The sequence below is a fragment of the Semicossyphus pulcher genome, unplaced genomic scaffold (assembly GCF_022749685.1).
Source record: "Semicossyphus pulcher isolate SPU_LCO1_2020_fin unplaced genomic scaffold, fSemPul1.0.p SCAF_4, whole genome shotgun sequence".
NCBI classification, from domain to species: Eukaryota; Metazoa; Chordata; class Actinopteri; order Labriformes; family Labridae; genus Semicossyphus; species Semicossyphus pulcher.
Genome location: NW_027211715.1, coordinates 3277567 through 3304774, shown reverse-complemented (window position 1 = coordinate 3304774; position 27208 = coordinate 3277567). Strand labels below are relative to the sequence as shown.

Genomic DNA, 27208 nt, shown 5'->3' with positions numbered 1-27208 from the left:
GGTGACCCTCGTTCAGCAAGCACCTGGGAAGACACAACAGAAGGGACAAACAGTGTAGGGAACACATACAGCCGTAACAGAGGCTACGGCCCTCGATGTGGCGGCCCCAGGTTCAACTCCCACCCTCAGCCCTTTGCTGTGTGTCATACCCACTCTCTCTCTCACCTGTCTCCTCTCTTCTCTAGTCAATAAAAGCATAAAAGGCCAAAAAATAAGCTAAAAAACATTTATATAAATTGTATATTTGGAGATTAATTTACTTTGAACAATTGAATTCAGGTTACTTTATTTGTACCCGTAGGAAGACTTGTACCTCTTTCCCACCTAAATTTAGCATGTTGACGCAGGTTTTTCAGACCCGGGAAGACCACTTATAAATGCTGATTGTCTCTTTTCCCATTGCCAGTGAAGTATCCTCCTGTGGGTCTCTTTTCTGCTGCGTCGCCGTCTGATGTCACAAACGCGCCGGAGACAGGGTTAGTAAACAGTGAAGATGTTACGGTGGTTAGGTCTTCATTGTATCTATTACTCATTCAGTCTGTTTATCAAACTCAGCGCCAAATTTGTGGCTGAGATGACGAGGAGTCGCAGAAGTTACCGACGGAGCATAGCAGCGTGCCGGAAAGGGGGCGGAGAAAGGGCATGGGTTTTGTGTTCCCATCAATGTCGATCAGAGCGGAGTCATTTGACCCGGGTCTGAATGACGATTGTAGCCTTTCCCATTGAGCAAAAAAGCCGAGTGTTCAGTCTCAGCTCCTTTGAATCTTTCCTACTAACTTAATCTTCAGGAGTCGGTTTCACTGGATATATCTTAAATGATTATAAGTGACTTGGATGCACGTACATCCGACTGTAGATGCTGTGACTGTAGATGTATGTTTCATCTGGTATATGTCCTCTGTTATGTCTGAAGACGTGTGATGGTGCTGCAGCGTCTCTTGGCCAGGACACTCTTAAAGGATTCTTGATCTCCCTGAGACTCCACCCGGGTAAAATAAAGGTTAAATAAAATATATTACTGTAAATGTTAGAATAACAACATAAGATATATAGCTGTATCACATTGGAGGTTTGTAATCATGATGTAGCCTCTTTCATTTAGACCCAAACGTCCCCCTGAGACGGTCTCCCTCCCTCACAGGGACTCATAAATTAAAGGTGTTTCACGGATGAGCAGAGTTCGACCGGAGAGCTAAATCACTCCTGGACACCTTCGCCTCAGATCATTCCCAACATCTCAGGTTTCTCGAGTATTTCTCCGGGCAGAGGTCATGAAAACAAAACGCTGTGGGAAGACGAACCGGTCAGGTGATTGTTGTGCAACGCCAAGATACACACTTACAAAGCGCTATCTGTCCTCTGAGATCACGACAACCCAGAGATTCATGGCACTGATTGATGACTCGTTCTTCCAACCCTGATAAATAATCTAATATAAAGTGCGGGCAGCCAAGAGAGTCTGACTCAGCCTGTTACTCTAAACTCTCACTATCCGGCCGACACTTCCTTAATAAGATCAGGATCAGTGCTCCTTTAACTTGTCGACCCCCTGGGGAGGGAGAGCAGGAGGCGAAGCGTAAACCCGGATGTACACATGCACATATGCCAAAGATCTGAATCCCTCCTGTTGGGGTGCACTTGTTCTTTGTGCCGCCTGCAGAGCCACACACAAGTTCAGTCAGTTCCTGCACACAAATTATGGTTAAAGAAAAGTTAATTCCTTCCTTCCCCTGCCTCTTACACCGAACTGCATCTCCTGCCCCATCTGCCACAGTGCTTCGTCTCACTCTGGCAGCCCTGCAGGTTAAACACACACACAGATCCTTCTTTGGCAGAGCACCAACATCAACAGCATTTAAGAAGCAAGCACCAAATAGGGTGTGGGAGTCCAGGCTTTATACGGAGAAGGAAAAAGCTTCACACAATGGCACAAAATGAAAGAAGTATCACAGTTGTGCATCTCTGTAAATGATTACCACTTTGTTGAATACACTCTTCTTTAAGCCACAAAAAGGCGCCGTAAAAGAGGCACAACAAAAGGCCATTGAAGGACAAATGGCCTTCAAACAAGGAAAACCTACAGAGCAGCAACTGAGACACGACAGTCACACTCAGCTCCACAAACATGAGATAAGCTGCGTCCTCTAAACTCTCGTCTCTAACAGGGTATGACTTGAAAACCTCACGCAGCCTGTGCACCGTCTTATAATTCCTTCATGTGGATGAAACAACAGCGGTGCGATGCAAAGATCAGGGCAGTGTGCCCCTCCCCGTGTCCCGCAGTCCTCAGACTGTGTTTAAACCAAGAGATCAGACATCCATAATCTCCATTGTCCCGTCCTGGGCAGACGACAGGGTCCTACCGTGGCCCACTTTAACAAGCAGGGCCATCTGCAGAGTCACAGATGGTCCCTGCGGAGTCGCACAGGTTCCCACATTTAGACGGAGGGTTAACCTGATACTGAAATGAAAAATCTAAACGCACAGCGAGAGCACAGAAACTGTTGCTGCTTTTGATAAGTCGTCATAATCTGCCTCGGTATGCAGCTTATTATGATTTTAAGTCCAGAATAACAGCAGCTAGTTTTCAAGCCGTATCTACGTCTCCATCGCAGCTCCCCGTCTACAACCTGGATCTCCTAAAAACACGCTGCATGTGCTTTTGATTATTCTCCTCTGTAAGAAAGGCGCAGGCTTTGATCCAACTCTACACACTCCCTTTAGCGCTACACCTCTCAAAACAAAACACTGCTTAGCACGGCTCCCACAACGTCGGAGTCCACCGTGTCCAAACTAACAAGAAGGACCATCGGCTGAACACAGAAAGCAGCGCCTTTATGACAGGCATGAACAGACATCATCAAGGTGATAAATGAGGCATTGCTGTCACAAGCTGGTGCCACCGGGGCATTTAGTTTGAGAGTGAACAAACAGAGGGGCAGTAAAACAGGGCGGGAGACCGGGGTACACTTTAAGGACACATGTAGTGAAAGAATTCAAATCAATGGGCGTCAATGACTCCTGCCAAACTGGGACATTTCTGCCTTTAGAGAAACGGCTGCCGAGGTAACAGCCCAGACTTTAACTGAAGAGGGAGGCTTCCTACCGTCAGCATCATTCAAACAGGTCACATGATCCAGATCTTTGCTCTGATTGGCTGACAAACTTTACCCCAGCATGGGAAACGTGACCTTGACCTCAAATTAAGGTGGTTGGGAGACTCTAAACTCTGATGGCGAGTGTGGTCTGGCTTTGTGTCGCTCAATGGAGACGTAATGAGTCACAGAAAACTTCCCAGCAGCCGGCCAGCTGGCATGCAGCTCGCCTGCACAAAGAGATGTGCGACGGTAGGCCTTCACCCAGCGCCGCTCTGTTTCAGCACGGCAGCCATTCAATCCCTGCTTTCCATTTCATTTGCACAAGAGCTTTTATGTCTGGATCTCAATCAGACATGTGGCTCTCTGAGTGTTTTTGTCTTTTCGAGAGGGATCATCTGACTCAACTCCAGTTTCCTTCCAGTAACTGGTTGGTGCAGACTCTGGGGAGGGGGTCCGGCTTTTGATCCAGTCGGTCTAGTTGATGCTTAGACCTAATGGTAACACTAGAGTGATTGTACTGGTGCGCACTGGGACATAACAAATCTTTTATGGTTGTACAAAACAAAGATTTGACTATTTGATCCTTTCAAATCAGTTCAGGGCCACACCGAACTCCTGCATCAGCCTACATGAGTCTAAAGTTTTACCCATTGGAGACACGTCTTTGTCATCTGGGACAGGAAAACATCAGATATTCAAAAAGCCAGAGAAAGACAAAGAGTGCCTCTGACTCATTTTCCATTTTAAAACCATTGGAAGGCAGCAGTCTGCACGGTTAGTCACTGTCACCTCACAGCTCGAAGGTTCCTGGTTCAAATGGAGGGGGCCTTTCTGTGTGGGTTCCCTCCGGGTACTCCGGCTTCCTCCCACAGTCCAAAGACATCCAAGACTCTAAGTTCCCCGTAGGTTTGACTGTAAGCATGAAAGGTTTTCTGTCTGGTGACCTGACCTGTCCAGGTTGACGCCCAATGACAGCTGGGATAGGCTCCAGCCCCCTGTGACCCTGAACAGGATAAGCCGTATAGATAATGGATGGATGGAAGGCAGCAGAGGAGGTAGAACCAAAAGTGGTGAAGCAGACTTTGCCAACAGCCATCAGACTGGAGTTGCGTTGTCCTCAGTTTCTCATACTTCCCTGCTTGCATCACAGGTAGTTTGTGGTCATTTTGAGACTCGGTTTGAAAAGATAATAGTCTGTCATTGCTCCTGTATTGTCTGTGTACAATGACTCAGAGTTTTGACTGAGAAAAGGGGAGTTGACTCTGAATCTTCTTGACTTATAAGGATCTATGAGGGGCAGCCCTACTGGGATGGGACGAATCAAGCCATGTTTGAAGGCCGTCCAAAACACATCTGACCTCATATTATAAGATATAAATGCAAATGAATCCCTGACTGCTTAAAAAAACTATCCAGTCAAATTTGTCGTGTTTGAACAGCAGGATAAACCTCTGGAGCATATATGGATTAAGTGATTTGCTTAGTCCAAAGTGCAGAAAAGCTGGTACCTGAGCTACAACGATCCACCTCTCTGCTGTAAGACTAAGAGGAACTGTGCAAGTCTCCATCATGCAGCAGGCACTGTTTCCCACAGAGTGACTGATAAACATCTGGACAGTGGACTAACTGGTCCAACAAGTACCAGTGAAATCAGAGATCAGCTTCTCCAAGCATTACCTGCTGAGCTGCTCGTAGTTTAACTTAACTTCAGCAGTGCTTTATGTTGGCCGTCAGGATTTATAGTATTCATTTTAAGACGTAAGCTGGTCTAGTAAAACACAAGTCTCACACTAAATTGGGCATGTTAGGCCACGTAATAGCATCAGAGAGTTGGAAGGAAAATCCATCCCACACAAGGAAAAAGTTACAGACAAACCGAGCACACAAACAAATCCTGGTGTCTGGTGAGAGTTTAGCAGTATTCCCAGGAGTATTCCTGCGGGAGGAGAGAGTCTAAATGAAAGTCCGTGCCTCTGATGAAAGACACCTTCCACAGCGCTACAGGCGCTACGAGGCTAACACACAACAGATGGGGCTCCTCAGCTGGTAACAGCACAGCAGCACCCTGAGGTACTTTCCCCCCATGCACCAAACATGTCCCGCTACCATTTTAGATACAGCCCGAGGGAGGGAAAACTCTCTCGAGATACACTGATGGGAACAGTGCAGAGCAGGCTGACCCTGCATTAGCTCTGTGATGCAACAGTGACCGACAGCCCTCGCAGTTCCCATAAACGACTCGTCATAAAAAGTTATTTCCAGGAAGTATTTCTCCAGGGAAACAAGTCGAAAACACAAACAAAACTCTTTATCAAGATGTTATCAGTGTGCTAACAAACACTGACACTTCCAAGCAGGTAAACTAGACTGCACAAGTGAAGTTAGCAAACGTCTCTCTTCTTCCCACAAGGTCACGTTTCATGTGGAAACAATATATCTGGAAGCTGTGCCAGCTGGATCGACCTTTGGCTTACACCTTGCACGGTGGCATCAAAGGATTACTCAAATACTGACTCCTGTTTGAAGTCACCTTTGTTCCTTTTGGCTGCATTTAGACTTTGGTATTCACTGTTGATTCCTGGGTTTCACTTTCACCCGCAGCATTCATAACTTTACCAAAATAACTGAGGAGAAAAAAAAGCTTTCCAGGCTGTTTTCCTCCCGTCTTGTAGCGTAGACTCTGCTTTGAACTAAAGACCCTTACAGTTTGATCAGTCTGTCCTCCACAGCAAACAAAGCAAACATTTGAAACACATAGGCGTGATTGTTTTTTGAGCAGGAGAAAAAGATGTTTTATTAACCTTGTAAACATTCTCTAAACATTGTATAACTCAAAATGAAACTCTGGCAGTCAGTTGCTCTGCGATGGCTCGATGCCTGATGCGAGGCGGTTGCCAGGACAGACTGGGCAACCCTTCACAAAGGCCCAAAAGCAGCTACGATGAAGGCTATAAAACTGGGTTTGTCCCAAATATTATTTCATTCTAGTTCATCCAGTCTCTCCATCCCAACTAGTTCAGCGTGGTGGGAGTGAGGACATACTGCTTACACTTTAAAGGTGTTTCCTATTAAGTCTGTCCAATGACGTTCTCACAACAAAATACTTTCCCAGCAATTTAACTCTCAATGTCGGAATAAAACCATGAGTTTGGCTGGAGTTGTGCAGCGGTTACGTAATCTTAATTGTTTGGTCATGAAGTCTTTTTTGTCCTGACATTCAAACGACAAACGGTTTTGAGTCTTTGTATCATGCTGATAGTGAAGTTCACTGACTTGAAAATTGTTAACCACTGGTGGTAGCGTTCTCTCCTGCACCAAACAGGAAGTGTCAAACCATGTAGATGGTAAACATGGAGGGGACTCCCCGGGAGGTCACACGTCCTCACTTAATATGACGCCATAGTTAGGAGCTTGTTAGCTGTTATGACACTGTAGCTGCGTCCCAATTCAGGGGCTGCATCCTTCCAAGGGTGTATTTGAAGGCCGCAGCGCGTCGAAGGCTGTCCCATTTCTAAGGCTCTTTTAGATGCGGCCCACAAATGCGTCCTCCTTTTCCCGTGCCGCGAAGGATCCATCAGGTGCATCCTTCACAGCTCAACATATCTCGAGATTCATTGTGCGCCAATTCAAACAGATGGCGGACTCTCAAACGGTCGGGGAATACACTTTAAATGTAAAAGTTTTTGGTTTAACTCAATCAAATATCAAGAGATACAGCTGTTAAAACACGAAAGGGGCCTTAAAACAAATTATCTTTAAAATAAGTTAAGTGATGTTAGTTATGATAGCTAGTTAGCCAGCTAGCTACCTGTTGCTAGGGGACAGGAGCTGCGTTTGGTGACGCAAGGTTAAGGGCAGGAACAGCTGGTGACGCAAACAGGAAGTCCTCTGTAGACCAGACCGTCTCATTTCAGTTCGGCTTTAGCGTCTACACAGGCTGAGCCATCCTCCGGAGACCGTGTCCTTCGAAGGATGCAGCTCCGTGAATTGAGACACAGCTTGTGTTAGCATGGCTGTGGTTAGCTTTGGTAAACCAAGCTAGCTTAAGTAGGGAGGAAGGAAATGCCTTGCTAGCAGCCTGCTAACTTGTAATGCTAACCCAGCTAATGTTACGGGCTCAATCGGTGCAGAAGCCACTGTGGCCAAAAACTGCTCCATTGTTCCTTTTTGTTTTCACCAGGAGCATGATGGGAAATTCTCAACAGTAATCTGGTTGTAGTCTTTTAAATAGTGACCCTGCAGGATCCCTGGACGTAGTTATTGATGAGCTGCTCTGCAGCAGGTGTTCCCTAAACATGGTTGTTGTTTGTTCTGGAAGAATGAAGCCATTGTTTCAATCTGGAAAATTAGGATAGTTGGTCTGTTCGAGTCTTAACAGGTGGAGCCAGAGGGTTTAAACATTTCTGGGCGTTCATTGTGAAAGCGTAAGAATACAACATCTCATTCAGGACGTGTTTCAGTGCTCAGATGTCAGTGGAAGTTCCCTCCAGGTCCCTCGTCAACAGTGCAACCTTTACAGCCGTAACCGGATCCTTCTTTAGGTTGAGAAAGAATCCATTTCTTGGAAACGTGATGGGAAGCTATCATTTCCTGTTTCCACCTTTTCCCAGGAAAGTATCTAAAGGCAGGACTCTGAGGAAGTTTCATGAGTCATGTGATCAGTAAAGACAGCCACAATAACATCCAGAAGGGTTTACTTGGAAATGAAATTAACTCTGCGACTCACAGAGGACATTTGATTACTTATTTGACTACAATGAAGGTCAAGAAACCCGGAGAACAGAGCCCAGCCCCTGTTTCCCGCACCTTCATTTAGTATAATCATTATTCTGGGTTGATTGCTGGTCAGTTAATGTTTAATTCAGTGGATATCTAACTAAAAAGCGGCCCATAATGGAGAGCAGGTCATCCATTTTCATAGTAAAGCACTTTTCCGCTGCTATAGCAGGATGGTCCCTCCCCAGTGGGGCTGCTGGGAGCGGGTCTGGCTGAATCTCAAAATAAGAAACTGGGATACAGAGATGGAGTGAGAGAGAGAGAGAGAGAGGGGGAGAGAGAGAGAGAGAGAGAGAGACCTAGAAGCTCAGAGAGGAGAGGAACAAAGTATACCAAATGCCTGAGGGAGCGGGCAGGCACAGAAATTTACTGGCAAGGATAAAAGATGAATCCGGATGGCGAGGAATATCCCAGAGGAGGAGGAGGAGGGTATAAAGGAGGGAGGAACAAAAGCCAGTGCAGGAGGGTGAACTCGCGTGCGCTTCATCGCACAATAAGCCGAGACTTGTCCTCTCACGTTGACCTGTGTGGAGGCCTCAGGTCATTCTCAGCGCCACACCGAGTGTTATCTGGAGCATTAAGACCGCGCACATCTGGCATGAGTATAACAAGAGTGGGATAAGTAGACTTTCCAATCTGCTGATGAATTATAGATCATCTGGGTGAGATTTGGTGTAATGCAGAACCTTCCTTCAGGAGGTAGAAAAAGGCACATTTGGTGTCAAAGTGATGCCGTATGTTGGTGGTAAGGTGTTGAAGTGACAAGAAGCAGAGCACCAGAAACCTCCGTATCCAGGTCAGAGTCGTCGTTCACAAACACTCTAACAGCCTGATACCGGGGGCCTTCCTCCACTTACACTTAAAGTGTAAATCAGTGTGACAAGTGAGAGCCTACAGGACCGAACACACAGCAGGAAGCAGATAAGACCATAGAGAGGGAGTCTGGTGGCAGTATGAGGAGAGCAGAGGGTTATTACATCAGACAGACGTGAGTCACAAACAGGAGAGGAGATGATTTCAGATTATTGTGATGTCTGTTTGAGAGGAAGGGCAGTTTATGGTTCTTCTCGAGTTAATTATCAATCGGACAAGAGATGACATCATAATCTATCACATGTCTTTGCTCTGGTTTCACACCGGTCTCATAAACGTAATAACTCCGCCCACTCGCTCGCGGTGAATGTTCCTGACTATTACCTGCTGCCTTCACACATCGGCTCAGCTGTCGCTCTCGCCGTTCCTCCTCTACTCTGCTACTCGGGGACAGAACGCTGCAGGAGCCCCATTTGTCAACAGAGCTGTCAATCATGAGGCCACACCCCCTTTTTATAGCATCAAATAACTAATTAAAAGTAAACTTGTCAAAAAAATGAACACTTGGACATAAATCAGCATGATAAGAACTAACTATAATGATAGAAACAATGTCTGAGAAAAATGTATTGGACGTGTATTTTGATTTTACAGTTTGACTCATGTCCCATCTGTTAACATGGAGGAGGCGGGCTTTATGAGCTATACTGCAGCCAGTCAGCAGGGACGATAGAGAGGGTTTGGACTCACTTCTCGGGAGCTGTCATGTCGGCCATCTTTTTAAACAGCCTGTGCTTCTAACTCTCAACAACTCTCAACCAGACAGAAGCAACTTGACGTGCGAGGAGAAATCCAAAGGATCTCCCCTGAACAGACCATCCCTCACGTCCACAGGTGCTTTTCTTTGTGCGTCCTCCTGCGATGGAGGATGATTGATGAAAAGGCTCTTTGAGCTTTAAAGACTCGACCCGGCTGATCTGCTGGCTCGCACACAGAGGAGAGGTGAGGGGAGTTCACATTCCAGTTAAATCCCAGACTAAACACCTGCATGGCACAGAGCGCTTCACATGTGTTTCCTTCCTGTTAAAATACAAGGTCATCTCCAGCTCACATTTTCCCAACCACACAGCACTGCTACACCTTTGGTCTGTCGTAACGTCGTCCATTAGAGAAGTCTGATTTTATATAGTTAAGTTAATCATTGAGACATACAGTATAACTTGAGCGTGGGAGGATTTTCTTAATGTGAGCTTTATGCCGCCGTGACTCACTCTCGCCGTCTCAGATCCTTTATCTCTCACTTCCTGCTAATCTCTCTCACCAGATAACAAACCAACTATTCTCCTCAAGTAATAAAAGAAGTCTTCGTAAGAATTTTATGTGACTTTTTATTTCCTCTTCTCGGGATGCATCTCAACATTACTGTGGGAATAAATCCCCGGCGTCATATTTAAGTCCGTCTTTGTGCAGCGCTGCTCGGGGAGGAGGGAGGGCGGAGGAGCACAAAAGCCGGGCAGGAGATCAGATCGTTTAAAGACGGGGAGAGGAAACCTACGCAGGTGGCCTGAAATGCTTCACGACAAAGAGCAGCTGACAATAGTCTGACAGCCTGGTGAGCCGTCAATATTTCTGCAGGTTTCCACGGAAAAGAATGTGGGGAGGTGTTGTAAACTGCACGCTGCAGGAAAGTTTAGTGTTTATTTTAACTTTGGGAAGATCTGGTTCTCTCAGCTACAGTGCTGAGACTCACAGCTGCATGTGGGAACACACAGAGGGCCGAGCAGATGTTGTAAAGCGAGAACAGAGGGAATCTGTCATGAATAAATAAAGGTGAGGTCACACCCAACTTTGATTTTTTTGTACAAGACTGAAAGACTGAAGATAACGACTAAAAATGTCGACGGTTTGAGTAATTAAAATATGTAAATATAGGAGACTTCCTGGCCTCACAAAGAGTTAGCTTTGCATCAGGGAGCAAACTCACATTTTATCACACAAAGCAAAGCAAACTTTACACGTCGTCTTCAAACGATCCTTTAATGTTCATGGGGGTTACCAGGAGCTGATTATCTGCAGAGGTCTCCTCCTGACCCAACAAACAAACACACCAGGTGATTATAACCAAGATAAGACACTGAATAAACCAAGTTCAAAATCATTCAGTCCCAGTTACACATGACGTCAAGGCAGGAACTGAGCTACCAGCTAAATTCTAACATGTGTTAAGGTAAGGATTCGTGCAGTCTTTATCGTTCACAAGGTTTTGCCAGCAGCCGAATCATCAATCAGTAGTGATAAAGCAGCATCACGTTAAAAATCAGTGTTTCGCTCTTCATCACGGCTGCGAGCTGAGCCGTCATTAACAGGAGCTCAGTTTGTATCTGTAGCTCACGAGCTGGCTGAAGTCATTCATCCAGGTGAATGATGTCGTTAAAAACAACGGTGACCTTAATTGAAACACTAAGAAAGTATACAACGAGACGTGTTTAATGTCCGGCTGACAGCTGGAGCTTCTGGAAAACTTTCAGTGTAGTTCACATGTTCGATGCCTGGAGGAAGTAAAAGACAAAGATATCTAAACTAGCCATGCAGCTCTCCCTGGCTCCCTGAGCGACCTGGACTTTGTGAAGTCGACTCTGACAGTTTAATCACCGCTGACCTGTGTCTATTCAGCATCATGTCAAACTTTAAATCCGCTCTAATTGGCCGGTCAAGTCTTTAGGGACAGAACGATAAGCAAGATGGGGGCGGCTGTGTTTGCTCTTTTGTGTTGTGAAGGAGTGTGTGGAGGAAGGGGGTCGAAGGTCGGCTGGCTTTTAAGGTCAGGGGGGAAGGATGACTTTGCCCCCCCACACCTCCTCTACAGGACAGGCTCGGGCTCTCCTGTTGGTGCCTCAGAACTCAGCCTCAGATTATATTTAATAAGTGTGTTCAGACCAAACGTTTGACGGAAGAATCTTTTGTGTTCATCCTCGCTGGTTAAACACAACCTGCTCATTTCTGACCTTGCAGATACTTTGGAAAACCACACTCAGTTGTAACTGGATTATAACGTTATCCGAGGATGCACTGAAATAAATGACAGATTTTTGCTGGTCAAAGGGCTGCTGAAATAAGAACATCATGGTGCTGATTCATAAAAGTGAACACTCATGCTTTGTCAGGTCTTTCCACAGGAAGAGACACACCAACAACTTAAAATGCTTGTTTTTTGAATGGAGTTTGGTTAGACAATTTCCAATGCAATCTGTGGACGTCAGGAGAATCTCAAGGCTGATGCACCGCCACAAAAAGTTCACATTAAAGACAAGAATTTGCTTCGGTATTGGCGTGAACGTACATGAAACACACACACACACCTCGGGGCACAGAGAAAGCTCATCGTGCCCTCGAATAATTCTGCAGAAGTAACAACAATCAAATCTCACCAACAACAAACGAGAGCTTAACTTCGTCTGGAGGAACCTGACGTTACAACAACAGGAACCTTTCACACGCATACCTCTCAGCGGAGAGGCCCTTAAACACACTTGGCACATTTGTTGGTCCTTACACCTGAAAATATACAGAAGGGGACGGGCTGGGGGACGGGAGGTGAGTGTGAAGCCGCCCACACTCAGGAGCACTTGCTCTCTTGGAGGGTCCCACCGCAGGAATGTAAAGTGTAATCACTCACACATTTCCCTCAAGCAAACTAAGCAATGAAAAACCTTCCCCTTAATTTTAACTAAACGTCTCCTTTCATCAACAAACGCAGCCTCAGCCTTCCCCCCCGTCAACGCCACGTCCCTCCCCCCATCTCCCCCTAATCACAGCAGCCATCCAGGCCCAATTTAAGGAGCACGCGTGGGGTGCAAGGTCCCAGAAGTGCAAGCGAGCGCTGTGGTTTCCTGGTCACTGGTTTTTAGGAATGTTTGACTTGACAGAACGGTTCAACAGAAACCACTTCAATCGCAGGGCAGGCCGCTCCACCGGGGGCCGAGGTGCAGAGACGCACACCGAGTTAATGGAGCCGAGCGGAGGGGAAACCTTGAGTTCAACTTGGTCCTCTTCTTATTCTGATGTCAAATCACTCTGGTGCGAAAACAACCCGCTGACAATGACGTTTTTATGTCTTATTATCAAGTTACAAAGCTGAATACAGAACAAAGCCGTTGGTTTGTTCATAGGAAGGGACTTTTTCCGAACTCTGGTCCCAAAAATGCAGAGTCAGAGTCCTGCGAGGAAGTGGATCTGTGAGTGCATGGATAGGATAAGGCATCAAGGCTGTCTGGTCCCTCTCCGTGTCTGTCTGGAACGAGGGGAAGGGGGGGGGGTTGGTAGTTGCAGGAATAAATGAGCCAGCCTTTGAAACGTGCTCTATAATTAGCGGGGTACTATATCAGCGGCAGGTTGTCTGGACCTGCAGAAAAATGCTCACGGTTCTGATAATGAAAGAGGAAAGAGGAGGAGGAGGACCTGTCCTCAAAGGTGATTCAAGAGTTACTGATGCACTCTTTCTTTTCTTGGCGTGCATGATTTAACGTCTTTGTTCACTTTCTGGAAGCAGAGCCGGGCGTGTGGCATGTTTCACATCTGCTCCTAACACGTATTTAACCGCAATATCTGATGCATAAGAAATGAATCAGTGGACAGAGGAGATTTGGTTGTTTGATACAAAGATGTTCATTAATCAGTCCCTCCAGGACTTCACAGCGTTTCCTGATTGTCGTGGCCTAAAATGTCTGATATTCAGCAGAAATTTGAAAAAGCTGTTTTGAACACATTCATGGGCAGTGACTCGGACAAGCGCTCCAATGAAGCCAAGCCAGTGAGTGTATTGGCTGAGCGAGCTGTTTATCACTTCTGGTCAGCTTCGGTGTCAAGATGAAACTGAATGAAAGAAAAACTGAAAGTAAAACTCTTCTGTTTACTGGTTTTACTGGACATAACTCACTAACTCTGTGGACATTTCAGCCCCCAGTAAAAACTTTGTGCACAAAGGCTAGCAGCGGCTCAGCTCACGACCCCTCCTCATGTGATGCGTGTGCCAAAGAGCATTGAAGAAACACTGATTTTAAACGTTAATCAGCTTTAGTCGGTGTTTTTACTGGATTGACTCACCGGGTCCGAGTGTTTCAGAGAGGAGAGACGTCTGTGGAAACATCGGCGTCTGTTAAAACCTGATGAACACTAAAGGGTTCATCTGAGGCCCAGTTTGTTAAGATTACAGCCGACTATGCTGTCGCTCCTGCATTGCTCTGTGTCGATGAATAACACAGCTAAGAGGCAGGAGTTGAAGTGAGTCGACTCTGGGTCTTCTCTACTGATAATTTTAATCATCCAGCATTACTCGCTGTCATTCCTCCACTATCTGAGCCCTCACGTGATTCCTCACATCAGCTGACCTCGTGTGGAGCGAGCATTGACTCGCTGTTGCAGCAACACTTAGTAAATCAAAGTCGCAGTAATGGCCGGAGTGGGTCAATGAAGAGAGGAGGGACTGACAGCGGGCTAATGTGGTGTCCCGGTCTGAGTGGAGTTTACAGAAGCATCGATGATGTGTAGAAACTTTCCTTCCAGGCCACGAGGCTCGCTGAGCTGCATGAACGTCACGGAGCTGAAGTGAAATCAGGAGAGAGAGTGGATGGAAACTGCAGAGCATTAATACACGGTGCTCAGTCTGACTCCAGGGCCGGTTTAAGTGAGTGGAAAGCAGCACGGTGGAGAGCATAAAGAACCTTTATGTACAGTTCTGAAGAATTGTCTTCTCTTGTATGTTACATAACGTGTGTCAGGCCTCTGCTGTATATAGGCTGTTTAAGCTAACGGCTACAAATGTACGACTTTCAAAGCACACTGAAATGTCAGCTGGTTAAACAAACGAGTCAAATCTGTCCTGTGATTTCTGCACACACGAGGAAATGTTATTTCAACCAGCTGCCCAATACAAACAGTGCTTATCTATCAGATAAGATATTGATCCTGTCTGCTCTTTGTGCGGGGTCACTTGGGAACACTTTTTATTGGCATATATAACCATCAATTTATCCATCCGCCTATCTATACTGCTTATCCTGTTCAGGGTCACATGGGGCTGGAGCCAATCCCCGCTGTCATTGGGCGAGAGGCGGGTTAGACATGGACCGATCATCTGTCACTCACAGGGCTGACACATAGACCCCTTTCCCACCAAAGTTAGCGCGTTGACGCAAGTTTTTAAGACCCGGGAAGACCCGCTGGTAGATGCCGATTGTCTCTTTTCCCATCGCCAGTTGTTATGGTGGTTAGGTCTTTATTGTATCTGTCACTCATTCAGTCTGTTTATCAAACTCAGCGCAGACAAATTTGGAACGATGTTCGAGCGCTGCTCAGATGGAGACGGGCGGAATTTGTAGCTGAGATGACGAGGAGCGGTTAAAGACGGAGCACAGCATCGCGCCAGAGAGGGGGCGGAGATTAGCGTGTCGACCCGGGTTTTGTGTTCCCATCAATGCAGAACGGAGCCGAGGCGATACCCGGGTCTCCGGCAGAGTCATTTGACTCGGGTCTGAATGAATAATGTCTGATCACTTTCAAGTTTGAGGGGAATTCCATATTTTAAACCTGTTACCTGGCACTATTTGTTATTTTACATATTTGGGTTGTAAATGCCTCATAGGTACAACAAAACTTGGAATTGCTCAAGTAGGCAAACAGGATGTAATGGCTGCTGTGTAATTCTTTGTATGTTCACTAGTTCTTGTTCTTGCCACTGACAGTGTCATTCAAAGTGTCTGACAACATTATAGAAAGTATTTCTACAGAGGTAGAACTTTTTAATAAACAATAAGATGCTTTTTATCAACCGGAAACAGCTGTGACGTCTCTTTCTTCAAAGCCACCAGACTCCCTTGACAAAAACAGTAATTTACCTTACAGAACGTAGGAGATGCTGGAAAACTGCTGCATTGATTGGTCAATCTTATTCATGTTAGTGTGTGTTACACCTCTACTGTATTTAATCAGAGCGTAATATATTCAAACACCAAATCACACCCGGACACAAACAAACCAACCAATCATGGCAGTGGGAGGCCTGTGTTCTGTGAGGTAAAATCACTGTTTTTGACAATGGAGTCTGGTGGCTTTGAAGAGAGCGATGTCACAGCTGTTTTTTGGTTTAAAAAAGTGTCTCACTCTTTACCAAAAAGGTCTCTGAAGGGATCTTTTCCATGACATTGTCATCCACTTCAAATTACAATCTGAGCCTTGCAGCCACAACCGTCGGTTTCATGGCTGCTGCAGCATTTCCAAACCTTACACCCCAAACATCCAAAAACAGAGTCCAGGTTTCGCCCAGGTTTCTTTGCTGTAAAGTTAGACGCAAGGATTGTCGTGTACGAGTAGTTTGCAACAACAATGCATGAAGGCATTAGCATAACCTGTTCTTGGACCCACACTGAGCGCAAACAGCCTGACACAGAGCCAAGAATGAAACCTGTTACTATCTGTGTGTTTATATTCGTCCTCAGTGGATCTGTGAGACGCAGGCTTTCCTTCTCCTGCTCGGTCTGTACGAGGAATGTGGTGAACTGCCAGCCATGTGCTCCTGAACCAGAGAAGCCAGAGGGCCACTTGCCGCCACAAGTATTAACCCCCCCCCCCCCCCCCCCCCCCACACACACACACGGAGCCGGGGTAACTTAAAACCCAGCAGAGAGCTCGGACGCAGAGCCGCACTACAGGCTGACGAGCTGTGATGGCAGTCAGACGCAGACGCTGATGGGGTGTCACGGGAGAGCTGTCCAAACACAGGGCTGAGCGATACATGCCAGGCTCCGAGAGTGTGTGTGTGTGTGTGTGTGTGTGTGTGTGTGTGTGTGTGTGTGTGTGTGTGTGTGTGAGGCTGAGGATAAGAGACAGAGGAAGAGAAAGAAAGATTCATCTGGATTTCACCAAACAGAGAAAACATTTTCAGGTTTGTTTAAAGACAAATCAGGTGTTTCTTAGTCATTTCCTCTGTATAAATATCCCTGTCAGTCAAACACAGGCAGTAGAAGCATCACTCGAGTGTCTATATACGGACCTGCTTGTGTACTGAGTGCAGCTCTTGTGCAGCTGGTGTTGTTGATAGAGAATAAAAGCTGCGATATGAGACGGAGCAAAAGTGAAAGAGAGACTTTGCACTTCTAGAGAAGCGAGTCGTTTGACCTGAATGTGTCAGCGTGACGCCAAGCTTTTAAAATATGCTGCACACAAATATCACCACAGACAGAAAGCACCAAACAGACTAGTACTTAGGGATGAACGATATTTACTTCATCAGCTGATAAAGATAACTGATAATTCCCTGCTTCTGGTGTCCGGTACTGACAAAATAAGTGATCATTTCCGATAGTTTCTGTTCTTAAATAACGATGTTTATAGCCTGTAATTTATTCACACCTTGTAGTAGGAAAGTCCAAGCTGTAAAAACACACAGGCGCAGCACTCCTGAACATTTCCCGACATTGTCCAGGTGGGCTGCATTTGCTCACGCAGAACAAACCCCCCCCCCCGACTTTATGCAGATGTTTTCCTGCAGCCTCCGAGTGAAAATGTCCGCAAGAAGTCGGGGTGAGACGAGGACGTTTATACCGTGCGACCAGAGCAAAACCAAAGAAGCGGCACATGAAAGGATGATTAAAAAGGTCCAAAGTTGAAGAAGAACGATCATTTACAGGACGACAACAGCAAAGATGTCTGCAGACCAGAGAGATGAAGAGACCCAGGAGCTTACTTGCTACTTCATGCCCCGCAGTCAGACAGGGAAAATATCCCCTTGTGTGAAAGGGCAACTCTGGAAAATGTCTGAGGCAGATTGTCTTCTCTGGAAATTGTCAGGAGTGCATGTGTGGCTCTAAACGCTGCAGTGAGGTGGGATGATCTACCAACAGGGTAAAGAACCCAGAACTATGACATAAACTGGTTCCAGGCAGTAAGACGCGAGTGATCAGCAGGAAGATGAGATACTGGGATCCTCACACCAATGTATCAACCAGCCTGGTGCAGCACCTAACAATGCCCCACACCAGTGTTGCCTGTCTGATGTAAAACTTGTGTCTGTCATGTTACCTCACCAAGAGGTCAACATCTGATTCTGCAGGATCCAACATGGCGGCTGCAGCTGTGTCCTCCTGCAGTCGTCTGGGGGACGCAGGAGTCACAGCCACATCATAAAAGCCCACCCCCCGCCCGCTGCCTTGAACTGCTCCATTTACACTAATTGTCATTCAGATGAGGAGGGGGGGCGGGGGGTCTGTTGTTTAAGGCTGCCCTGACACCATTCATATGAACAGCACAATTAAGAGTAATTAGGCTTTTCCGGGCAAAGAGGACAACGGAGCACGCAAGACCTCCAGAGCAACGTGAGGTTTGATCATTTCATGCCAACATGTGCATCACTACAGGCTGCAGACGCGGGAGGAATTCAATTACTGACTTTAAGTTGAAGTTTGGTGTCAACTTTTTATCCCTGGTTCTTATCGTTGGCTTTATAAATGTCGCTTCCCAAAAGTTTACATGCACTCTGGTTGAACACAAAGATCTGTGGTCAACCGATAAACCGAATAGTGTCACTTATAATCATGCTTTAACAACGTGTGTCGCTTCCCAGCTCAGAGAGAAGCTTGAACTTGCAAATAGGAACTGATGGAGCCTCTTTGGATCAGACTCAAACCGTCTCGGGCTTCCTTTAACGTACAAAATCAAGATATGAACGCGATGACTCAGGAGCTTTACCGGCGCTCGGCTGATTGTGACAGGACAGGAAAACTGGTCAGCAAGAAAACAAAAGAGCAAACAAGAGCTGAAGAAATCTCTGCAGACATCTCAAAGTTTAAATCAGAGTCAGGGTCTGTTTTCTGCAGATAAATGCCCCCAGGCCGACGAACCCACACACAGCCCACAGGAAGCAGGTCTGAGGAGGAGCATGCACAGACCTGCTGAAGCTGAACCAAAGCGGGGTAAATCCAGCGGGGTATGTCCGAGCAGAGAGAGGAGGAGGAGGTTTATACATAAACACACACCAATATCACATCACCCCCCCTTTAAGACACTCAGGGGGAGGGAGGGGGCGCAGGGACTGAAAGAGCCTCATGCTGTGTTATCAGGGTCATGAATTCTGAGTGGTGGTCAGGTAAAGTTCAGCAGAGCAGACCAAGGATTAAGCTCAATTAAATGAAAAGTTGTTTGGTCTTAAAAACGTCGACCCGTCGTCCTGAAGCCAAAGAAGACGCCCTGAAGTTTCTCGTTTTGTTGTCGTCCTGAAGATTTACAGTTTACTGTCACAGAGGAGGAAAGAAAACCGAAGTCTTGATCACTCTCTGCCGGCCTCTAAACAGAGGGAGACACACAGGTGACCCAAAGTTACCTGTGACTCCACTACAGCCATGAAGTGGAGCAGATGTCTGTGCTGCTCCTGCAGACAGAGATGTTGCACATCGCAAATATTCCTTAAACTTTATGTGAACTTGCACATTCCTGCACATTCCTGTTTCTGTTGTTTTGTATATTATTGTTATTTTTCTTGACTTTCATTTCATAATTCTGCTTTTATAATTTTACAACACGTTCATTTTATTGTTTTGCACCAGATTAACCTGGCAACTCGTTGTATTTGGAAACGTACTTGGCAGTAACGCAACATAACAGTGTGTAACAGTGTAACAGCAGAGCTCAGAGGCTACACGGGACAGTCAGGCTGTCACACGCCCCTCAGCGTGGGAACAGAGCGCATGAAAACAGCAGCTTAATGTCCACAAACACAACACAGGTCACATCACTGTGCTCATATCTTATATAAATAAACATAATCCATTAAAGGACATATTACAACACAAAAATAACTTGAAGTCGATAATAAAAATCTGACTTTTCTGTCCTATTAAAGCGCTTACAATAAGCTGGTGGCGCCGAACAATAACTGTACTGAGATTTTAAAGAACTTCCAGGTACTTTTTCAGCTGAAGGATAAGTTACTCACTGTTTTAAAAACTTCACTAACTTTACTTGTATCTACTTCACTGTGTCTGTCAGAGGTTCAGTCTGAAGTAAAAGGTGAAAAGTTGAAAAAAGGATGCCTCCTCCTCCTCCTCGTGCAGTTTTCCTTCAGAGCCGCGCGCGAGACGCGCGCATGCAGCCCCTCTTTACAACACACGTAATAATAGTAACTGAAAGTGGGGTACTCACGCACTGCCTCCTGTTTGGGGTCCAGCTCGGAGCACGTCTGCTGCAGCCCGCTGATCTTGCCCTGCAGCCCCCGGACCCGCTGGTTGGTGGTCGTGAGCTCGTGCTCCAGCTCCTGGAAAATGGAGCAGGCGTGCCGGGCCAGGTCCGACAGCTGGCGCAGGGTCCGGGATAGAGCCACATTACTGATGGAGACTAGATCCTCGTGAAGCAGACCCTCCTCGTTCGGGATCTGATACCTGCACAGCAACTGAGGTTCCACGAGCCGTTTGGCAAATGGCATGTTGGAGTAAACCCGGGATAAATCCAACAAAAGTGACCCAAAGTGAGCGGAAAGCGCTTCTTCTCCCCCCGCAGCCTCCTGATCCAGTTATCGTGGGTTTAGCTGCTGTTGTTGCCCCCCATCCTTTCGTTCGTTAGAGGACTGGTGGAGGACTGGTGTGCTCCTGGCCGCTGCGCCGGGTCATCTGCTGCCCCGAATGCTAGTGTGTTTTTCACTGCTCCAAAGTAGAGGTGGTTTTTAAAAACGGGAGGCGGGAAAACTTGGAGCGGAGCGGCCGGAAACTGGATCGGGATCCATCCACGCTGAGCTGCCGTGCTGGCTTCACAGCCCGCAGGAAAAAAGAAATATCATGGTCCTGAGACACTTTTGGGAGAACAGAGGAGGACTAGAGACACATTATCATAACTGACTGAAATTCTTTTGATTCTGAATTCTTTTACAGAAGAAAAAAAGTAATCAAAGTTTTTAAAAAGTCAGTTTATACTTTAGAGATACTATAGAGGATCTTCGCATGTAAACCTTTAATAACAAATGTAAACACTGTTTTTGGAAATCGAACAGCAAACATGTTACCAGGATTTTCAGCTGTATGAACACGTTCATATACACATGTTGGTTGGACAGAAGAAACACTTCAGAGACGTTACTTTGGGCCGTGGCAAACTGTGTTGAGTATTTTTAACATTTCTTTGATGTTTGATAGATTAAATGATTCATTGTGAAAAGAAGTGACAGACAGATTGTTTAAAAAGTAACCATTAGCTGCAGCCCTAAGTGAGTGTCTTTGAGTTATAGAGTGTTAAATGACGGATTCATTAAAACATAATCAGAAAATATTGGTTATCGCAGCCTTTCTTTTAACATCATCTCTGTCATAACAATAAAAATGTAATACACAGATGTAACGTAACGCATCATATTGCATCTGGTATTTACACCCGTCTGTTTCAGCTGTGTTGTAAGCGAAGTAGAGGTGCAAGAGGAAAGGGTCGTGCAGCCTCTATGGTCACATGAAAAAACACATTTAGGTTTCTTTGTGTGACCAAACAGGGAAGGTCAAATACACAAAAGCAGGCAGGGTGTATCTGGCTGAGAATACGTGTTAAAAACGCGGTACATTATGTGTTTAAGTTGAAACTAAATGTAAGATGAAAATTACATCACTTTTTTAACACGTATGGCTTAATGCTTCCTTCATTCATCCATAACGTGTGATGAAACACTGAGGATCCCTGTTTATAACTTCCCTCTCTACGTTCATCTTCTCTCCCACCTCTGCGTGCAGACCTACCAGCCTGGGCCAGAGCTTCATTCACATTTGCTGAATGAGTGTTTAGCTAAATCCCAGCAGCTGACGGGGCCAGAATCAGCCGAGGTGACAGCCTAACAGCTCTTCCTGTGGCCTAACTAAAGTCCACAGCAGAAGTGCAACCTTTGCAAAGCCAAACCCTGGGACAAAGGAGGCACGAGAGGAACAGCGTATGGCGTCATCTTTGAGTAATGGAGCTGCAACAAAAGGGCAACTTGAACGGACAAAAGCGGCTAATCTTTGTTGTGAGAAGGGTCAGCTTTAACTTTAAGCCACCGGGGGAAATATAACATACTGGGAAGCAGTTTACAGTGTATGTACATCAAGCAATAACCTCAAGGGCTGAAAAAGAAGGCAACTCAGAAGTGTCAAAAACTGCAGTTCCTTGAGCCACCACTTGAGGCAGGGACCGAAAGCGAGTCGTTCCCCATCTGATATTACAATGCTCAACGTTACGGCAGAATTAAACAAGTTTACAGCCTGGTACAAAAAAACTGCTTTGCTCTCTAAAGCGCATTTCTCTCTTCATGACACCTGTACAGGTCTAACATTTTCATATAACTCAGCAGTAAAGATTAAATTAAGTTTAAGTTAAGTTATTTACTATTATATAACTATTGGATTGGTCGCCGCTAGCTGTCTGCCAGCTGTCTGCCAGCTGTCCCCTCAGCTAGTTCTGTCACTGAACTTGACCTCTGGGCCATGTTTGTGTTGTGGGTGATTTTTTTTATGCCAATGTCAGATAAATTATATGTCTTGCTGTGCTGTTTATTAGACTAAGAGACGGTCCAAGAAGTCTGTGATCCAATTTTAAATTTTTTTGATTGAAATTTCAGTATAATTTCAGCAGCACGAGCAGGTAACAGTATCTGTGCTCATCGACCTAGCTTGTTAGCTCGTTCAGTGTTGATTTATTTGGATTTATTAGAGCAGTCTGTGCATGGAAGGTTGTTGTTTGTTTTTACACGGTGAAAATGGGCCGTAGTTATAAGAAGACTAGGTATTTTCCATCCATTATCTATCCTGTTCAGGGTCGCAGGGGGCTGGAGCCTATCCCAGCTGTCATTGGGTGAAGGGCGGGGTACACCCTGGACTGGTCGCCAGTCAATCACAGGACTGACACATAGAGACAGACAACCTTTCGCACTCACACCTATGGGAAATTTAGAGTCACCAATTAACCTTACAAGCATGTCTTTGGACTGTGGGAGGAAGCCAGAAACCTTCTAGCTGTGAGGCAACAGCGCTAACCACTGCACCACCATGCAGCAGGTATTTTAAGTTACCCAGTTAATTTCATTCACCCGCTGTTTGCTTGTGTTAAGTTTCTCTCTTAGCTTCTATTGTCTAATTGATAAACAACTCAGGTGAGCACATATAATCTAATTTCATGGGAAGATGATGGTTAACTAGCTCATTAGCCAGTTAATGAATAAGCCAATCGCTTTGATAGTTTGGTTTGCTAACCCCTCGCTCCAACCTCTTGTCCAAATATGGTCACTTCTGGCTCTAGAAAACCAAGATGGCGGCATCCCAAAAGGCCTCCAAACGGCTGCTGATAAACTAATGAAAGTCCATGGTTAAGTCTTACAACTTAACTTACAAGAGAGCTCCTCAGTCTTTGTTGCTTCATTAAAGCACTTTTAAGTTTCTGCTTTGTTCCAATGAACATAACTTATGTAACAAGTCAGATCAAATTCTGTCCCAGTGCATTTACGTCGAGCTGCATCTGAGAGCACTAAATATCACTGTCTCCAGCTCGATGAACCAATAATAGTAATAACCACGCAGATTATAATAAGCTAGTAGCTGACAGAGTGCGAGATAGCTACATGGTAATTATATCAAACAGGGGTATACTTAGAGGCAACACATGGCTGACACATATAGTTTCCTCATCACGTGCAGCTGTCACATTAAAATGCAAACCAAACACTTTTAAGTGGTATTTATATTCCAGGACTAAGCTGTCTGATTGAATGAAAACACCCGCTCTCCTCCAGATGCACGAGATGAAATAAAACCTGCAGTATGGGAGGAGATACTGGCAGGTGCTGACATGCAGGGCTGTGCCAAATATTGGTTATGGCACACTGAAGCTCGGAGCGCCGTGCTGTCGACTGGCATCCCTGTCTGAACTCAGCAGCTCATTCATTTTCTCAGATGTGGGAGCGTCGTATTATTCCTGAATGCTGTAACAAAGGCTATCGTGCTGTTTTTCTTGGATTTAAAAATCTGTTTCATTTTGCTCTTTCTTAAAAAATTGTCCAATGATTAAACTCATTCAGTCATGCTTGTCCTCTTCTAGGCTCACTTTACTTTTGCAGATTTTTTCACATCATTAAAATGAGTTATATGCTGCGATTTCCAGGAAAACGGAGAGGCAAAAATATGTATTAACCACGCAAACTATGAAAGGCTAAAGAGTCAAAGTCAGGACATTGATTCTGTGAGGCTGTACCATAGACTGTATAGATAAGAAATGGACATCGCCTCATGGTTTCAAATGTAAAGCTCATGCAGAAGTGCCTTAAACCTGTATTACTTAAAGGGCCAGCTGTACTTTGCCAGTCCTCTTAAATACACCATGATGTTCATAAAGTAGTTTTGCTTTATGTTGTTAGATTGACAAGTTGCTTCCTTGGATAGATGCTTAGCAATGTGTGACTAAACTCATCTAATCATGGTCACTTCTGGTAACAGAAAAACAAGATGGCGATGGCCAAAACTCAAAACTAAGGTCTTCAAAATGGTAGTCCACAAAACAATAGTTGATGTCAAAATCTCTGAGGTAAAGCAGTGCTAAATGCTAAATTTAACTTGTTAATATGCTTATTTTAAGCAGGTTTTATGTTCAGTAGTTAGCAATTAGCATCATCCTCTGGGGACAATTCACACAATAAAGTTAGTGTTTTATGGTTATGATAGCTAAGAAGTGGTTGAACTTAACTAACATTAACATTTAATAGTGTTAGAAGTGTTCCAAGCTCACAGTAATATCAGCTAGCTAATTGTAATGTTAGCTAAGTTCAACAACTTCTTATCTAACATTATCATTTAATAGTGTTACAAGTAAAATCCTTGCTCACGGTAATGTCAGCTAGCTTAATGTTAGCCAAGTTCAACCACTTCTTAGTTAACATTGCTAGCATAACAAGTACATTTCTAGCTAACAGTAATGTGAGCGAAGTTGAACCCATTCTTAGCTAACATTGCTATGTAATATTGTTACAAGTACACTAATGGAAATGTTAGCTAAGTTCATCCACTTCTTAGCTACCATTTAATAGTGTTACAAGCATTCAAAGCTTACAGTACTGTCAGCTAGCAAATGGTAATGTTAGCTAGCTTAATGTTAGCCAAGTTCAACCACTTCTTAGCTAACATTGCTATGTAAAAGTGTTACAAGTACATTTCGAGCTAATGGTAATGTAAGCTAAGTTCAACCACTTCTTAGTTTACATTATCATAAAATAGTGTTACAAGTACAACCCTGATGTCAGCCAGCTAATTTTAATGTTTAATGTTGTTTTAATGTAATGTCTTACTAGCTATGGTAATGTTAGCCAAGTTCAACCACTTCTTAGCTAACATTAGGCCTACAATGAAATAGTGTAATAAGTATACCAAGCTCACAGTAATGTAGCTAATGGTAATGTTAGCTAAGATTTGTTGGTTGTTAATGTTAGCTTTTGTGACTTTGCTTAGACTTAGCAAATACATGTCACCATATGTGAATAGGGAAATGCACCAAAGTGGTAGACAGATGACTTTACCATCCCTAGGGCTATCCTGCTAGCAGGGCTATAAATAAGAATGTTGATATAACATGTTACAAAGTTGTAGAAATGTTTGGATGTATATCAAAGTCCTTGAACTTGATCAAAGCAGCAAGTTGGAGGAGTCTAAGTGTGGGATTTAACATGAATGAACGAGAAATAGGCGCGAGGTGTCTAAAAGGGAGCCAAGTGTGTCAGTGGATATTTTTGGACGACAGCGTCGGAGGTCTGGGAATACAGCCATCAGCCGTGATCTGCGTGACCCCTGGTTGTTATGTCTGTGTCGGAGAAAGCACAGCTGCTTTGTTGGAGTCAGAGGGTTACCACTGCAGACTGATTGATCTCTTTGCTCTCATCTCAGAGACATGCTAACAATTTCTGATACACTTGTTAATGCATCCAAACTTTAGTGTCACTGTTTGAGTCTTAACAATGAGAAGGAATGTGGAATTTAAGAGGTAGTTTTCCCTTGTTGCTTCCAGGAAATACGTCATCTGATTAAAGATGTTTTGCAGGTTTTGCAAATTCATGTATCTTAACACAGCCATAAGGAGAAAAACAAAGTTTCTCTCATGTTATTGAAAAAAAAAAAAAGTTAAATGTGTGCCTGTGGTATGAAATTTTACACAAAGCAGTTAAAACAAGTCAGTGGATTTGGATGAGAAATAATGTCAGTTGGGGGCCAAAACAAATGTAAAAGTTATTTATTTCTTCTCTGCCGTTCCTTTTTTGTGGCACCAGGAATTGCTGCATTTTCTACATAAAGATTTGATAGCACAAAGAAGTTGATGGGCTGTGAGAGCTAGCATGGATGGGGCTGGTTCTGGGACTCTGGTGCTAACTGTTGAGATTCCCTGAGGCGTTGGGGCCTAACTTAAAGTCGAGCTAAAACGGCATTTCGAGAGCATCTAGCTTCCGTATCGTGACGTATTTCTGAGTGAAACAGGACGTGCAGGCGGGACATATCAGAGGGATTTGATTTGATCGTTGAGAAGTGGGCGTAGACAGACGTTCTCCACAGCGCAGTAGCTAGCTAACTGGCCGAGCGTTCTTGGTGCTCTGCGGCTAAATGTTGCAGATTGATCGGTTGAAATTGTTTGGTGCTAACTTATGTAAGCATGCGTGAAATTTAGTTTTACCGGAAGAAAAAAGGATTTTGATATAAGAATACGAAGAAATTGATTTTCTGTTTTTATTTTTGGCCTATATTGTCAAATAGATGCACAATATTACCGGGGATGTGATCGAAAAGGATTAAAATGACATTTTTCATTTCACTTTGACTTTAACGAAACACCAGTGAAGGGAGGTGCACACTTGACAACCCTGTTGATGTGCTGACTCTCGCTGCACATCAAACTACAAGTTTGAGTTGTGGGGGCCGTTAGGAGGCATGTGGTAGGGTAGGTAGTATCGGTGTTGTCTGTGACTGGAGCTTGCATAAACCGAGCCTGGGTCTGTTTAAGGTGGCGATGCTGCTTGGGTTGCGATGGTAGGTTAATTATAAGCATTGGGATGAGGGCACAAGGGGAGCTTATCCTTATCATTAGGACACAAGTATCTTGTGTTTAATACAACTGTATTCAAAGTAAAAAGGGATTGGTTTTAGGAATAAGAAAAAAACTAAATCACACCAGGATATTTAAACTTTTCCCCGAAATACACAGAAAAAAATTGTTTATGGGGGCGTCGGTTTAGCTTAAATCTCACGTCTCAAATACAGAGGCTACAGTCCTCGATGTGGCGGCCCCAGGTTCGAGTCTCACCCTCGGCCCTTTGTCACGTCTTACCCACTTTCTCTTCCCTGTTTCCGACACTATCCACTGTCCTCCATCAATAAAGGCATAAAGGCAAACAAATGTTTTTTGTCTGGCACTAAAAGAGAAAGTTCGACTTAATTCACAACATTATAACTTTGAAAAAAACCTTTTAATAAAAAGGAAACTTTCTCCTTTTCTTCTTC

The 27208-nt window shown here is 44.9% G+C and overlaps 1 protein-coding gene across 1 annotated transcript in view; it reads right to left on the bottom strand.

Moving 5' to 3' along the window:
* nhsa (Nance-Horan syndrome a (congenital cataracts and dental anomalies)) overlaps positions 1–20309 on the bottom strand; it is a 78514-nt gene extending 58205 nt beyond the window's left edge. The window contains exon 1 of the mRNA XM_069679728.1: positions 19878–20309. Within this exon, the coding sequence (XP_069535829.1) occupies positions 19878–20157 (280 nt within the window). The 5' untranslated portion in view covers positions 20158–20309. The remainder of the gene's footprint in view (positions 1–19877) is intronic.
* Positions 20310–27208: the final 6899 nt, after the last annotated feature.